The sequence below is a fragment of the Tetrao urogallus genome, assembly GCF_951394365.1.
Source record: "Tetrao urogallus genome assembly, chromosome: 27".
Lineage (NCBI taxonomy): Eukaryota > Metazoa > Chordata > Aves > Galliformes > Phasianidae > Tetrao > Tetrao urogallus.
Window position 1 is genome coordinate 2,271,437 of NC_136840.1, and position 15,160 is coordinate 2,286,596.

General features: G+C 54.0%; 2 protein-coding genes across 3 annotated transcripts; one reads left to right on the forward strand and one right to left on the reverse strand.

Moving 5' to 3' along the window:
• Positions 1-573: 573 nt before the first annotated feature.
• Positions 574-7,380, reverse strand: ASH2L (ASH2 like, histone lysine methyltransferase complex subunit; the record flags this gene model as incomplete). Of its 2 annotated transcripts, XM_079547445.1 has the most annotated exons (14): positions 574-775; positions 1,056-1,115; positions 1,473-1,571; positions 1,727-1,819; positions 1,942-2,135; positions 2,447-2,614; positions 2,824-3,041; positions 3,136-3,229; positions 4,922-4,997; positions 5,205-5,300; positions 5,427-5,522; positions 5,651-5,745; positions 6,034-6,122; positions 7,247-7,380. In XM_079547445.1, 14 exons carry the CDS (start codon positions 7,363-7,365, stop codon positions 668-670), a joined length of 1,605 nt encoding a protein of 534 aa, XP_079403571.1. In that variant the 3' UTR covers positions 574-667. The 2 variants fall into 2 exon arrangements, with proteins under 2 accessions (XP_079403571.1, XP_079403572.1); XM_079547446.1 differs by lacking the exon at positions 1,473-1,571 and having other exon boundaries at positions 7,247-7,365.
• Positions 7,381-8,953: 1,573 nt separating this feature from the next.
• On the forward strand, positions 8,954-10,354 carry NODAL (nodal growth differentiation factor; the record flags this gene model as incomplete). The annotated part of the gene is made up of 3 exons (XM_079547475.1): positions 8,954-9,047; positions 9,395-10,113; positions 10,202-10,354. The coding sequence occupies exons 1-3, from the start codon at positions 8,972-8,974 to the stop codon at positions 10,352-10,354; spliced, it is 948 nt and encodes a 315-aa protein (XP_079403601.1). The 5' UTR covers positions 8,954-8,971.
• Between the last annotated feature and the right edge of the window lie 4,806 nt (positions 10,355-15,160).

The window sequence follows — 15,160 nt, forward strand, 5'->3', positions numbered from 1 at the left end:
CGTCATTGCTTCCATAGACAGCTTCAGATTTAAAGTAGGTACTTTAAGGTTGCAGGTTATGAAGGGGGAACTGCGATACTTCAACAAAAAGCACAAGGCAGAAACGAGGGAAGAGTTTAAAAGAAGAGTTTATGGTTCAACTGGCTGCCAGTTTATGTAAAAAAACAAAAGAAAAACAAAAAATCCAGCTTGGGCAGAAGCCCAAATTTCAGTCTTACATGCAGTAGTCTCGTTACAACACAATCCTGGATGGGAACTGTTGAGATTTAGCCAAGCACAGCTAAGCAGAAGTGGCAGAGTTGCTTCTGCAGGGATGGAGACAGCAGGTGGGTCCAAGCACACAGCTGGTCCCACTGAACGACGACTGTTGTGAGTCAGATGGGGAAATGATCTCAACACAGTCGTTGCTTCTTCAGCTAGCCACACTGTGAGCTCCTGGAGCCTCGCAGAGATGCTCACAAACAGCACAATACACACTAGGACAGCATTGACTTGGACTCAGCACAGTGGCACTGCATGAATCTCCAGCATGCACGCGCTGCACCTGCTGCCCAGAGCTGCGTTGGCTTCGTGTTTGTTCGTTATGGGTTGTTCTGAGCTGCACGTTCCTCCAGAATAAAATCCACCTGGGTTGAGTCGCTGCCTTATTGTGCTGCCCCTGCTTTCTTCAAGGCTCCCAGGGGGGGCTTCGTCTTCCATCCACTTCTGTCTCCACATGATACAGGACGTCTGCCAGCGTGTGTTCCACTACAGCTCCCCAGCCCATGTCGCTCATCTGCAAAGGGAGCAGAAGGCCAAGACAAAAACACGTTTGCTTAAACAAAGCCAGGCTTAACCACCAAGTTTGTTTCTCATCCTTGTTCTGCTTTTCTCTTGCTATTGCCTCTCCCAGATTTTTAAATGCATTCCTTCTGGCTGCACCATCAAGCTGTGAGTAGAAGCGACGATGCTAAGTGCAGCCCTGCTGTAAATCTCCCCTCCCAGCATTGAATTCCCACTCCCTTTCTGTTGAAATGCTGTGCTGTGAGGTGAGGGAGATGCATGCTGTTACTTACGGGGCGGTAGGTGACATCTCTGGGGGGGTACTTGAAATATGGCCCAAAGTTGATAGAAACCTACAGAAAACATTTATTTGTCAGTACAAAGCTGGACAACTTTGCTTGCTTTATTTCCCCCCCCCCCATTCTTCAACCCTGACCCTCTTACACTCCTGAGCATAACTGCACCCTGCACAGATACCTGTAAATATACATCTCTGCATTAAAGGACAGCATTAATTAGGAGCTTGATGAGGTTAAATAACACAAGGTGAATAAATGCATTGTTCTGGGCTGCCTCCACCACCATAAAACTCTGCCTCTCCTCTCTGCTCACTTCACTGGGCTTGCTTGGCCCGTTCCCAGCACGCACACACTCTGCATCACCAGAACTATGGCTGGACTGGGGCATTATCTTTGAAAGCATGTTGTTACCGTGCAGCCTTTGTACAAAGAAATAGCAGGGAAATAAACTCCTTCAAAAATGTCTTTAAAAGCGACTCCTTGGCTGGCGCCGTTCTTGAAGAATATGATCTGAAAGGGAAAAGGAGAAGTTTTGCAGTCGGTTCCTTGGCAAAAGGCAGCTTATCAACAAGGGTAACGTGGAATAAACAGAAACAGAAAGCAGCCTCAGCAGGTTCTCCACCCATACTGAGTGCTGCATCTGCACTGACCAGTGCTCAGCTCACCTGGCTTCCCGGCGCTTGTTTCAGGCTCTTTTCTGCTTTGTCCACAAAATCCTTCTCTTCAAAGTACAAATAGCTTTTAAATTTGATCAAAGCCTGAAATGTATCAAGAAACCATGATTTCAGAAATGGGGACATGTCACAGAATGGCAAAGCTGCAGGGGCTCTGCCCTGGGACAGGCGTGCCTGATGGCTGACGGTGCCCCAAAGTGCTTCACCTTATCTTTGTAAGTGTCAGGCAGCGACTTGGCAGTCTCAGTATCTTCTGGAAGACTGATGTAAAAACCCAGAACGTCCCCCTGTCCGTAGCCAGATGAATAATGCTTCCCTATGGACTGGTGAAACTTTGTTCCCTTTTTGCTGCGCCAGGAGTAACTGAATTTGTCGTAGCCCAGAGGTGCCTGGAGGTTCCCTGCAGAAACCAGAGTTTCCTCATGAACACACAAAGCATGGAACAGCCCAGAAGGTGTCCTTTCAGGTGCTGAGCTCACAGTTCCATTCAACACAGCACAAGTGTTAAGCAAAGCCAAGCACATAACAGCAGAAAGATCTGCCAGCAGTGAAGTTCTGCACAGTTTAGAGAACCAAAAGAGTTTATCCTAGGCAAGGGGCAAATTAGACATCACTCAATAGTCTAGGTTGAAAGTGCTGAAGAAAAAAATAAAGTACCAACATCTGGTTAGAACCCAAGGCCTGCTAAAAACGTTTGGTGAAGTTATTTACCCAGTGGCTGCGACCAGCCTAATCTGGCAGCTGTGTCTGGGGGCATCTCATCCATGGAGATCTCAAAGTACCACGCTCCCTTCCTCACCCCGTGCGAGGCTCGTACCATGGAGTAGCCCTTCTCCCCGACAACAGTCAGCCTGTCATCTGAGATCTTCAGCTGAGGAGCTGCACGAGGGAACAGGAAACACAACACAGCTCATTTCTGACCCCTAAAACAGGCAGTGATACCAGAAGGAAGCGAATGTAAAGAAGTGGGTTTCACGTTTTTCACCTCTTAAGCCGACGTTTGCAAGCTCAGCACACGGGGTTACAGGAGACAGCTGACCCCAGGAAGAGCTGCAGCACGACCTGCACGCCATCAGCAAACCCCATACCTCGGTCATGCAGCGCCAGGAGGACCCTTTCATACAGGCAGGCTCTGTACAGATCCCCAGGAATGGGTTTTCCTGCCCAGCAATCCAGCTCCAGCTTCTCTGGGTCGGGTGCGTGGGGATCTGGCTCAGCCAAGATGTAACGATAGCCGTCCTTGTTGAAGGGGTGCTCCAAGGGGTAACCGTGGGGCGGCAAACGCTGCGCAGAGAACAACGGGTCACTGTGAAACACAAAAGCTACAGGTTGGCATCTCGCTGTGCCTACAGTTTGTTCACGACCCGACTGAGTCCCTGTGCTGCTCCAGCCCTCCTCACCTCCGGGTTTTTTTGGCTGTTCCAGTCGTTGAGCCGTCTTGCTGTTTGCGTTTCGCTCCCCTTCCTTTCCCGCTGCCTCCTGCTGCGATGCCTCCTTTCCAAGAGGAAAACAAACACCTCGTTCAGCAGCTGCTGAGCAGGGAGAGCCTGTGAGCATGGAATCTCCACAAGGACAGAAAAAGCCTCGTTCCCATCAGTTGGGGTCGCTTATGGTTCCTCCTACACGGTTATGACCAAAAAGGACATCAGGGAGGATGAGCGCAGCAACCACCATCAGCTCTGTTCTTTCCCTTTGTGGAGATTCCAGTCACACAGCTTGGATTATTTCTGCAAAAAGCAGCAGAGAAACCCACTCCACAGCACAGCACCGCCTGATTCTAAGCACAAAGTGTCACCCCAGTGACGTTGCTGTGCTGCAGAAACACCGGCACTGATAGCATCTTTCAATCTGCAAAACGAAATACGCCCAAGTCGTATAAAACAAGACAGCAATGCAGGTGTTTCTCTTCAGTATGGTCCAAACTGGCACTGTGTCACCTCACACTGCAGCAGCTGATGTCCAGGATGAGCTGTGTGTCAAATCTCACCAAGCTAACACAGGTATCGATGTTTTCATGGGTGAAATGGCACGTGCAGTTTATCATGACACTATTTCATAGAGAAATCTCTTGATTTGCAAGGAGAACTGTGGGGTCTGTGGGCACTGCAGACAAACACCTTCAGGAACCACGCAATGTGCTGTAACTACAGCAAGCTTTTGCATCAGCAGCACCAGCCCTGTGCTGTGAGGGATTCAGACCTCGAAGGGACGCCACATTCTGCACGCACCTGACACCAGCTGAGCTGCACTCATGGACTTGAGCAAGAAATACACAGCCTTTCCAGTTTCTCATCACTTCTTTATGCAAGGAATCCAAGCAGCACACACAGCTTCCAGCCCACGGGCGTTATGATTTAAAATAGCCAAAGATATCAGGTCAAATCTTACAGAGTGAAAGATCAACACAACTGGAAACAAAACCTTAAGCCAGTCGAGTGGGGGCAGAATATGATGCACTAAAAGCTTCTAACTGCTAAACGTTAGGAAGTGAAATGCTTGGTTTGCATCTTTCTCACAGTCACACCAGGACACACCTCTGATCTTTCATTCAATTCAAGCTTTTAACTGAACTGAGCACAAAAGCTTTCCAGAACACAGCAATACTTAAGTGTTAGAAGCTGAAAGGTAAACATTCACCTCCGAGAGAGGCTCCATCTGTAGGAACAGAAGTGGCACCACATACGTGACAAACTTCCAGTAAAGAAAACAACAAGCAGTGCATGAAATGGAGACAGTGCAGCTTCAACCCTCTTGTTAAAAGCCCCAGCCACTTCCTGCTAGCTGTTCAGCAGGCTTCACACTCAATGGCACAGCCTTGGGCACAAAGAAACCTCATCAGCTCTTCAGTTTCCTACAGCAGGATGGCTGAGATTCATCTTAATGAGTGAGGGAAAGCTCTCAGCACAGCTGTCCTTGCATAAAAATGGAACAGCAGCAAAATGCAAGCAGCAAGTTTGAGGAAAACAGATCACAAATATTTCCCCTGGCTCCCTGCAAGTCCCAGAGTGAGGAGAGCAGCAAAAGGGCAGCAAGATTGGCTGGGTGTGTTTGGAAAGCACGACACAGAACCTCAGCTCACAGTGGGTTTAATTGCTGCACGCCCAGCTACAGGGCTGGGGAAGTGCAGCTCTGCCCCAAACCCTGAGGGGAAAAAAAAACCATAAAGAGCCTCGTTAAAGAACTTGCCATTTAAATTGCCACTCGTGGACACAGCGTTGTTCTGCTTCTGGTTGTCGTACGCAGGACCAATATTGGCAAGATCCTGGAAAAGGAAAGAAAGAGAACTAAGCAGATGCACACATTGAGACAAACAGCACCTCCTCGTGCTGCACTCCTCCTGGCACAACACTGGCTCGTGTGACCTTGGAAACTTTATTTCACAGAGCATAAGACAGCAGCAAAACCAGCCTCCCTCCCTTCCTCTTCCCCCCCCAGTCAGGATGCTCTCCTTCCATCTGCCATCACACACTTGGTCCAGAAGCCCAAACTTTGGGTAGTCTTCTTCAGGATCCTTACTCCCTGGGTCTGGGTGCTCCTTCACTAAGAACACATCTCTTTCTTTACACTGAAACAGAGAACACAATGAGATCATATCAAGTTTTGTTAACAAATCTTCCCCATTTTGCTCTCCTTGAGCGTCAGGCCGCAGTTCTCACTCACAGAAAACCCCCCATGAACCCCAACTACGTACCATAGTTTTGACAATATTATTAGGCCAAGTCATCTTCCCTGGTCTCTGTCTCGTGGTCATGCACTCCCAGTATTTATCAATGAATGGAATAATATCCTGTTAAAAAAACAACCACCCAAATCCAGTCTTAAATACAGAGTCTGAAAGCCAACATTTGGCTGAAGCTGCTCTTCAGTGAAAGCACAGCTGACTTGAACACGTGCTGACTGTTGTGACACAAGTACCTTATCTTTGGAGAACATGGTTTTTGGATGCTCATCTTGTGTCCTTGACTGCCACGTTAAGTTGGCCAGAGCACTAAGGCACATTTCCTTGAGATCTTCAAAACAAAGATAACCCAAAGCTCCAGTTGCATTCCACAGAGGAGATCAGCACACAAACACAAGCACAGCCTCACTGGATGCACAGCACCACTCCAAACCCAACCTCATCCCACACCACACACAGCATTTCCATGCCTTATGAAGTCAGCAGCAGAGCAGCAATGTTTCAGACAGAGCTGCCCAATGCCTGCTGCTAAATTCTCTGGTCATTTCTGCCAGTTTCAGCTGACATCAGGCAACTTCACCTCATGCAAGGCTTCCATGAGTGAAACTCTGACACTTACTTGCTTGCTTCCTTAAGAAATACGTGTTCCCACTGTGGTGGCAAACGTTGCAATGGAAACTGTAGTTGGTCATGAAAGGCAAACAAGAGCTGGAAAAGAGCAGATCAGTTTGTAAGTTCTACTGCATGCCTTATGTGCTGCTTCAGGTAAGAGATGAATGCTCCCTCTCTATAAATAACACTTTCTTGGGTCAGCAATCATTGCAGCAGACGAAGTTGATCGCTGGAAAACAGTAAACTTCTTTCCTCCCCCACCTGTTTGCCTAACGACTGAATCTCACTGAGCAGCACGCAGTGCTCCAATGAGGGCTGCACAGAAGCACAGAGACCTCATTAACAACGTTCAAACTTTTGTCTTCGTGGGGTTTTAGTGTCTGTGTGGCTGTCAGCTGCCTCGAGCAACTCTGAGCTCTGACAGGAGAGGGGAAAGGGCAGCACCAACTGAAAGCTCTTCATGTGGTATGCAGGGAGGAGGTTTGGTTATGAAAGAAATGAGTGGGGGGCTGCCAATGCCAAACCACAGGGCCACTGTAGGGCACCCAAGGGCCACTTGAAGGCCACTAATGAGGGACCTGAAGGCTATTAGCATCCAAAGGCCACCCAAGGGGCCACCAGTGGGGCACCTGATGGCCACCCAAAGGCCACCAAAGAGGGACCCGGGGATCATCAACATCCAAGGGCCACTCAAGGGGCCATCGTAGGGCACTCAAGGGGCCACTGTAAGGTACCCAAGGGGCCACCTGAGGGCCACCAATGGGGCACTTGAGGGCCACCAACATCAGAGGGCCACACAAGAGGCCACCATAGGGCACCCAAGGGCCACCTGAGAGCCATCCAAAGGCCACCCACTGGCCACAACCGGGGCACCTGAGCATCATCAACATCCAAAGGCCAACCAAGGGACCACCAATGGGGCACCCAAGGGCCATCATCATCCAAGGGCCACACAAGGAGCCACTGTAGGGCACCCAAGGGCCACCTGAGAGCCTCCCAGAGGCCACCAATGGGGCACCTGAGGGCCATCAACACCCAAGGGGCCAACGTAAGGTACCCAAAGGCCACCTGAGAGCCTCCCAAAGGCCACCAAAGGGGCACCTGAAGGCCATCAACACCCAAAAGCCACACAAGGGGCCACCAGTGGGGCACCTGAGGGCCACCCAAAGGCCACCCAAAGGCCACCAGGGGGCCACCCGAGCCCCACGCCGCACACATACGTGGTGTCGATGCCGAAGGTGTCCGCCGTGAACCACTTGGTGCAGATGCCGCACTGCAGTTCGATCTCTCCCAGCTGCCGCCCGTTCTCCTCGTCCACCGACCCCGCCTGTGTGTCCATGGCCTCGGGGCCGTCAGGGGCGGCCTCCTGCGGGCGGCACAGCGCCGGTTATCGCCGTCAAAGCCCTCACCCCCCCGCCCCGCTATGTACCCCACGTACCATCGGGTCCTTTCCGCTCGCGGTTTCGGTCTCCACAGCGGCGGCGGCGGCGGTGGCGGCGTCCCCCGGCGCGGCCTCCCCCCTGCAAGGCCACAAACGACTCCTCAGCGCGGCTCAACCCCGGGCCGCGGCCTCCCAGCCCCGCGCTCCGTTCCCGCCCTACCCGCTCTCGGCGTCGGCTGCGCTCGGTTCGGGCGGGGCGGGCGGTTCAGAGGCCGGAGGCTCGGGAGCCGCCTCAGCGCTCTCCTCCGCGGGAGCCGCCATCGCCGCCGCAGCAGCCGCCGCCGCCATTGCTGTGGACGTTCTCGCGAGAGTTGGTCCCAAGCTCTGCTCTCGCGAGATTTCCGGTTTCATGGTCCCAAGAGCTGCTCTCGCGCGATTCTCGGCTTAAAAGGGCGATGCTCGCGGTGGGACCCACATCCCGAGGGCGGCGGCGCCCCCTACAGGCGGCCGGCGGAGAGAGGGAGGTGACGTCACCGCGTAGATGTGACGTCATCATGCTCAGCCATGACGTCACGCAGCCAGCCGGCCAGCGGGCGGGGCTTCCGAGCCTCTAGGAGGTAGAGAAATGGGACAAAGAGCCAAAAAGATCACAAAGCAACTGAGGTTGGAAGGGACATCAGGGGGTGGCGTGGGACAACAACTCTGCTCAGAAAGAACACCTACAATGGGCTGCCCTGCTGTAACTGCTGTAGTTACAGTCACAACAGATGAAAACAGCCCAGAAGCAGCTGAAAAAAAGTGAATCACGTGTCAGAGATCATGAAGAAAAGAGCAGAGAAAGGCAGACCAGTCTGAGAGTCCCACATGGGCTCTGCGGGTTCTTCTGGTCCCCTCTTCTCAAAATGACAGTGAAAGTGGAAGAGTCCAGAGGAGAGCATCAATGGCTTCTACAGCACAACGCCCCATAACTGCGTGGGGCTCCGCAGCCCCAATGGAGATTATATAGAGAAGGAAGGGAATGGATGGGATCGTTCATTCTTTGGGAGGAATCAATAGAAGCTCTGTGAGCCCCCCCAGGCTCCTTCCAGGGCCGGTGCTGCATGCAGGGGATAAAGCTGAGCAGATGAACTGTGCCAAAGAACACTGACTGCTTAACACTGGCCTAAATCCGAGAGCAAAATACAGACGAGGAATCTGTTGGGGTTGGTAAACGTGGAGAAGATGGCCAGGCAGGGGATCTGCTCAGAAATACATAAATAAATAAGTACTACTAATAATAATTAACGAGTTTTTGTGCCATCGGATGTAAGAGTGGGGCTGGGGGATCCCGGGAGGGACGGGAACGCGGGGAGGGGTGGGGAGGAGGAGGGATGGGGGGTGGACAGGGACGGGAAAAAGAGGGGAGGGGGCTCTCGGGGCGGCGCTCGGGTCCTCGCTACAAATAGCGAGCGGTGCTCGTCCCGGTGCAGCCATGCGGACCCCACTGCGCCCCGCGCTGCTGCTGCTGCTTCTTCTCTGCGGCTCCGTCCTGCTGCGCTCTGCACCCCCGCGCTGTCCCCCGCTGATGCTGCAGCTGCTCCGCGCTCCCCCCGCACCGCTCCGCGCAGCCTCCGCCACCGCGCTCAGCATCGCCCCGCACGGTGAGTCAGACCCGATCCGGCGCTGTCCCTGCGCGTCCCTCTGCACTGGGACGGCGCTGTGTCTCACACACCCCTGTCCCGGGACTGGCATCTCTGCCTGAGCATCTCCTTCCCCGAGCTCCCCTACCGCGGGATCAGCGCTGTCCGTGAGCATCCCCGTTCCTGAGCATCCCTGTCCCGGGACCGGCGCTGTCCCTGCACATCCCTCTGAGCTGGAACAGCACAGTCCCCATGCCTCCCTGTCTCAGGACAGACACTGACCCCGAGCATCCCCATCCTGAGCATCCCCATCCTGAGTATCCCCATCCCAGCCCCATGGGTGCTCACCGTCCCCACTTGCCTTCCAGGCTCCCTGCAGAATGGCTCCCGCTGGGCTTTTTCCTTTGATATGACGTCCCTGTCTGGCAGCCAGGAGGTGAGCCTGGCCGAGCTGCGCATCCGTCCACATGCTCTGTCCTTGTCCTTGTCCCACAACATCACCATGGACATCTACCACAGCCCGCGGCAGCCGTGCCAGGGCACCAAGGAACTCTTCCTGGGCACCGTGGCTGGTGGTCCCTCATCCCGTCAGGCCGGTTGGGCAGTGTTCAACATCACCAGCACCCTCAGGGCATGGCTGCACCAGGACACAGATCCTGATCCTTCAGCCACCCCGCTCACTGCCCCACCGGATCCCCAAGAGACAGCAGTGCCCCAGGAGCTGGCAGACAGCGTCCTGCTGCTCGTCTTCTCCAAGGACAAAGCACCTGGAGAGCACAGCCTCCTCAAGGCAGTGGAGAACTCCAAGCACGTCATGCGTGATGGTCCCAGGGATGTCGGCACTCGTCGGCACCGCCGCACCGGGAAGGAGAGGCAGAAGCTCAGGATGAACGATGCTCCTGCTGCCAGCCAGGGGGACGAGGCCAAGTCCCTGTGCAGGAGGGTGGACATGACGGTGGACTTTGAACAGACGGGCTGGGGCAGCTGGATCGTCTACCCCAAAAAGTACAACGCCTACCGCTGTGAGGGGCTGTGCCCATCACCTGTGGATGAGAGCTTCAAGCCCACCAATCACGCATACATGCAGGTAAGAGGGTCTTGCTGCCCCGTGCTCCCACCTTCCCTGTACCCTTACAGGGATGGGACCTGATGCCATGTCCCCATGTGTCCCTCAGAGCCTGCTGCAGCTCTACAAGCCCAACCAGGTGCCGTGCCCTGCCTGTTCCCCCGTCAGGATGAGCCCCCTCTCCATGCTGTACTACGAGAAGGGTGAGATCGTCGTCCGCCACCACGAGGATATGGTCATCGAGGAGTGCGGCTGCAACTGAGGGAGCTCAGCCCCCACTGCACCCAGCCCACAGCTCCTCTGCATCCCACACGCCTGCAGGTCTGGCTGTGCTGGGACAGAAGCGGGGATGCAGCAGGGAACGTCCCTGCAGTGGCGGTGCTGCAGGGCACAGCCAGACCCAGGTGATGCGTGGGGAGGTCACTGGGTGCTGCTCTGCAGGAGAAGTCTGAGCTCCCCGAGCTCCCTGCTGGTGAATGCTGTGCAGGGCTCTGTGTGTTGCACACCATGAACACCTCCTGGTGCTGGAGGGTCTCCGAGGGACACCTGCAGCACTGATATCCATCCACGCTCAGCATCCAAAGAACTGAGATTTGCAGCGTTCTTCAAGGCTCTGGGCATTTTCTTTGATGTTTTCTATTGTACTTGGAATAAAATTCTATCCGATTTGTATTAAAAGTTTCCAGTAAAAACCCAGGTGAGCTGGGTGCCCCTGGAAGCAGCATATCTGAGCCCCCCTGCCCTCCTGCCTGTCCCAGAGCCCCATCCATTGCCGTTCCCATCTGCACTGGGCTCACACTTTCCCAGCCCCTCGCTGGATCGGGTGGTAGAGAAAGAGCTGTGTTTGTACAACCCCTCAATAAATTATGTATTTAAGCAATAGTCGCTCAATCTGTGCCTCTTCCCACCTTCTCACCCCTCCTCTCTTCGCTGCTGGGTGGTCTTTGGGATGCACCCCCCGAGCTCTTGTGCGAGCAGCTGGGCAGCAAATGGGTATCCCGACCTCCCAGGAGCAATGCACAATCGCAGCCCCCCTCCCCAGTGCTCTGCCACGAGACACAGCCTCAGGCATGGGGTGGGGGGGGGGGTCTGGGGGCTCCCTGCGTGCAGCACACGAAGGGCTTTTGTAGAACAAAGGGACCCCCAAACGATGCCACGGCAGTAGATATCGCCCTGCCTGCTCCAGGAACGGGAAACCGAGGGTGATGAAGGAGGTGTTCCCACCCTGATCGCAGATTGCGGGTTGCTCAACAGCAAGCCGGGAAGCACCTGCAGCCTTTGAAGGGAAATGGAAGGCTGAGTGGATTTTCCATTTATTTACCCCTCGGAGATAAGGGCAGGGCTGCGCTCTCGCGCTGCGGTAACCTCGAGCCGGGAGGAGGGGGGGGGGAGAGGATGGAATGGGGCTGAAACCGCTGCCCCGTCGGACCCCCTGCCCCGATTCCACATCTCCAATCCACATCCCGGCGGCGGGGAAACAAAGCTCGTCTGTGTCCCCTCTCCGTCATTAGAGGGTCATTTGCGGGAGCTGTTAAGCGCTGGGAGAGGGCGGCCGTGCTGCTAACCCCCGGCGGGGGGCACACACCCGCGGTCTGGGCTCTGCGCTCCTCCTGCGGTGGATCCCACATTATTTCACCCTTCCTTTGCATTCTAGGAATGCGCTCTTAGATGCTATTGCACCGAGAGGGCACCGAGCATCTCCCTCCCTTGCTTGCCAGCTTCCTGCCCTCTGCCCCTCGCATCCCCTCGTGGCCCCCAGACCCTCTCCAGGAGCCGTATCTCCGACATCTCAGCCCCTCCATCACCTCTGTCTGAAAGGAGCCTCGGGTTCAAAAGTTATCGTGGGCAGACAGGCCCCGTGAGAGCAGGGGGGGGGAAACACAGACTGGGATTGTGGCTGTTGGGGACATCAAAGCTGCGCCGTGACAGGTATCAGAGCTGGGGATGGGGATGGATCTGCGAGCTGCTCTGCCCAATACACATCAACTGCAGGACAGACTCAGGACAGTCAAACTGTAAGGGCAGCTGCAGCCCTTGGTGCTGCTTGCTGTGGGGTCTTGCTCTCCAAGGAGCACAGCCAGGCTGTGCTTATGGGCCCAACACCAACTCTAACCTCAGATCCAACCCAGTGTCAACCCTTCAGCACTCCATCAGGGGCAACGCGTGGTAGGGATGGGTGGAGGGGATGCAGGAACCCAATGGCTCCAACCCCGCCACAGCCTTCCCATGGGCACCGTCTCCTGCCCCATGTTTTGTACCCAGGTGCTGCTCTCTGCTCTGCAGAGCCCAAGGCTGCACGCGCCCCAGGAGGCGATGATAAGCGCAGTTTATTTTGGATGCACGGGGAAAGAAGGAGTGAGAACAAACAGATGGAAGGGCTTATCAAAGGCACAGGGCAATATTTGCTCAGTGGGTTGATTAAGGCACTATTCAGGTCCGGCAGGCAGCGCCAATCCCATGACTGGAACGTGGAGCAGGACGGAGGCTCTCCGCTCTGCCTTGCTGCAGACAAAAGGGGCAGGGAGGGAAAATGCAGCGACAAAAGCAACACTTGTCCCCTTGTACCACCCTGAGAGCATCCCAGCTGTGCCATGCAGCCACCCACAGCCACTTCACCTCCCGCCGTGCACACAGCAGCGCCGCCTGCCCCCTCTCCTGGTGCAAAGCAGTGGGTGAGGAGCAAACGCTGACCCAGAAGGGGCCTTCGTGGGAGCACCAAGCTGCTCTCTGCTTGGCTCGGGGCCCCAGGCACGCAGGAGATGAACCCAAAGAGCCTGGCTGAAGGATGTGGGGCTGCAAAGAGGCGCTGGGGACGCACAGTTCCACACCACCACCGACCTCCCACAGCTGCGTGGTGCAGCACTGAGGGCGCTGATGTGCCCATGGCCCCAGGGCCCCACTCTGCCCATCCTGCAGGAATCCCAACCTGCACAGAGCCCGATTCACACCCGGCCAGGTGCTCCTCCCTCTGCCCCACATCGCTGGGGCGGGCAGCAGGGGCTTTGATGCTCCCCCAGATCTACATATGCACGCAGACACCGATGCATAGCTATCTCGGGCATGGACAAAATACTTAGCACCTAAATGCACGCTGCTGCATGCTGCGACCCCCTGAGCATGGGGGGGGGGGGAAGGTAACAGGGCTTAGAGGAATTACTTGCAATAGCTGTCACTCGTTCCAAAAACAAACCAACAAACCCTCAGAGCTGCTTCTGTACTGATACAGGAACCCACGGTTTGCACCAGCAGGCAGCACCCAAAGGCACGAGCACTTGGCAGGGCTCTGCCCATCTCTGTACCTTACAGATAACTAAGGGCATCTGTTCACCTCAAGATAGGGGACTTCTTTTGCTTTTCTACCACGCCTGATCTCAAAGGTCATGCAACTCCTTTAAGCTGGAAAGCCGTGCTTGTGATGAATGACAAACGTTTAGGTTAGGGCACAGCAGGACAGCAAGCTTCAGCACCAAATGCACGCAGCTCACTGCTGCAAACGTCATCTGTGAGCCTGTCACAGCTCTTTGCTCTACCCAAAACAACCAGATCAGACAAATTAACACCACGGGGGCGAGGTCTCCTCTCAACTAACTTGCTATCTGGGCCAGAAAGCGCAGCTGGAGCTGCTGTGGTTGTGTAGAAAGCAGGTGAACTCCAGGTTAACTCCAAGCACACGTGGAGCCGCAGCCTCTGCAATTCAGCAGCGCCATTCCTCTGGATGCGTTAATTCGAGCTGGAAAGATGAGCCAGGCCCAGCTGCAGGGCACAGCACACAGCAAGAGCAGCTGCTCGCCTCAAAACCCAGTGACACCGAAGGCAGGGAGACTGAATGCGTCCCCATTAAGGCTTCAAAAAACACCGAATCTTATCTTAACAAATGCGAGCTTTATCTGCATCAATTGCTCTGTTCTGTTTCTTTTGTTACTTGTTATTAAAGGCTTGCAGGTCATAATGCCACCATTGAGCTCAATTAGCAGATATTTAAGTATTATCGGCCAAGAGTGATTTAAAGAGACGCTCATTGTCTTTTAGGAAGTCCCAAGTTCAGGCCATGTCCTAACAGGCTTTCTTTTCCTTTGAAACGCCTCCTCAGGCATTAGCACCACCTCTAAAGCAATGGAACAGCAGCACGTTAGAGACTACTGCATAATTCACATTCGTTACACTGCACAGAGACCAGAAATGTAAATGTATTTTTTGGGGGAAGAGCTGAAAATCCCTCAAAATCAAGCAAATTTATTTCCAGCCTCCCAAGTTAAACTCACAAACCTTAATTCCTTCCCATTACACGATAAGGATACCTAAAGACACGAGTTTCAGCACGAATCATAAAGAAAGCCTAGGAAACGTGACAGTTTGCTCACATGCTGGAGAAGATGGGCAGTTTTGGAAGGGCAGGAGCTGCAGCACAGAGCATCAGGGCACTCAGCTGCAGGTGGCTCCTATTGAACTCGATGAGACACTTCTCCTAAAGCCTGATTGAGCCTTGAGAGGATGAGCAGGAGAAAAAACTCAGGGGACGTCTGCACCACGACCTGGCAAAAGAATGACCTGAAAGCACACGATGGAGAGTTTTTGATCACTGTTTCTGGAAGCAGGCTCAGAGCACACATTTCCTGCAGTCATCAGGTGTTGATCCCAAGCCTGACTGCAAAACCACCCCAATTCTGCAACAGGCTGCTAGTTGCCGTGAGCTGGAATGAATACAGACCAGAACCAATATTTATTGCATACCAGGAGAGTCCAAATGATTTATTTCTCCCTCATATTGCATTTCTGTAACTTTTACAGTATTAAAATGATTAACAAAAGCATAAAACTGGAAACAAAAACAATCATTGAGGCTGTCTCCCCTGGCACCCCAGCATCAGCAGGGTCTGCACTGTATTCACACCCACACGGAGAGGCTGAGCTTCAGTCCTTGTAACAGGATGCACTCTGTTCTCAGAAGGGAATAAACTGCCTTTCCCAAGAAACAGGAAGGCACTGAAGGCATGGGCTGCTGTAAGCCTGGCTGGTGGGAATCCTCAAACAAGGTCCTGGTTCTTCATTGGAGAAGCACTCTCAGGGC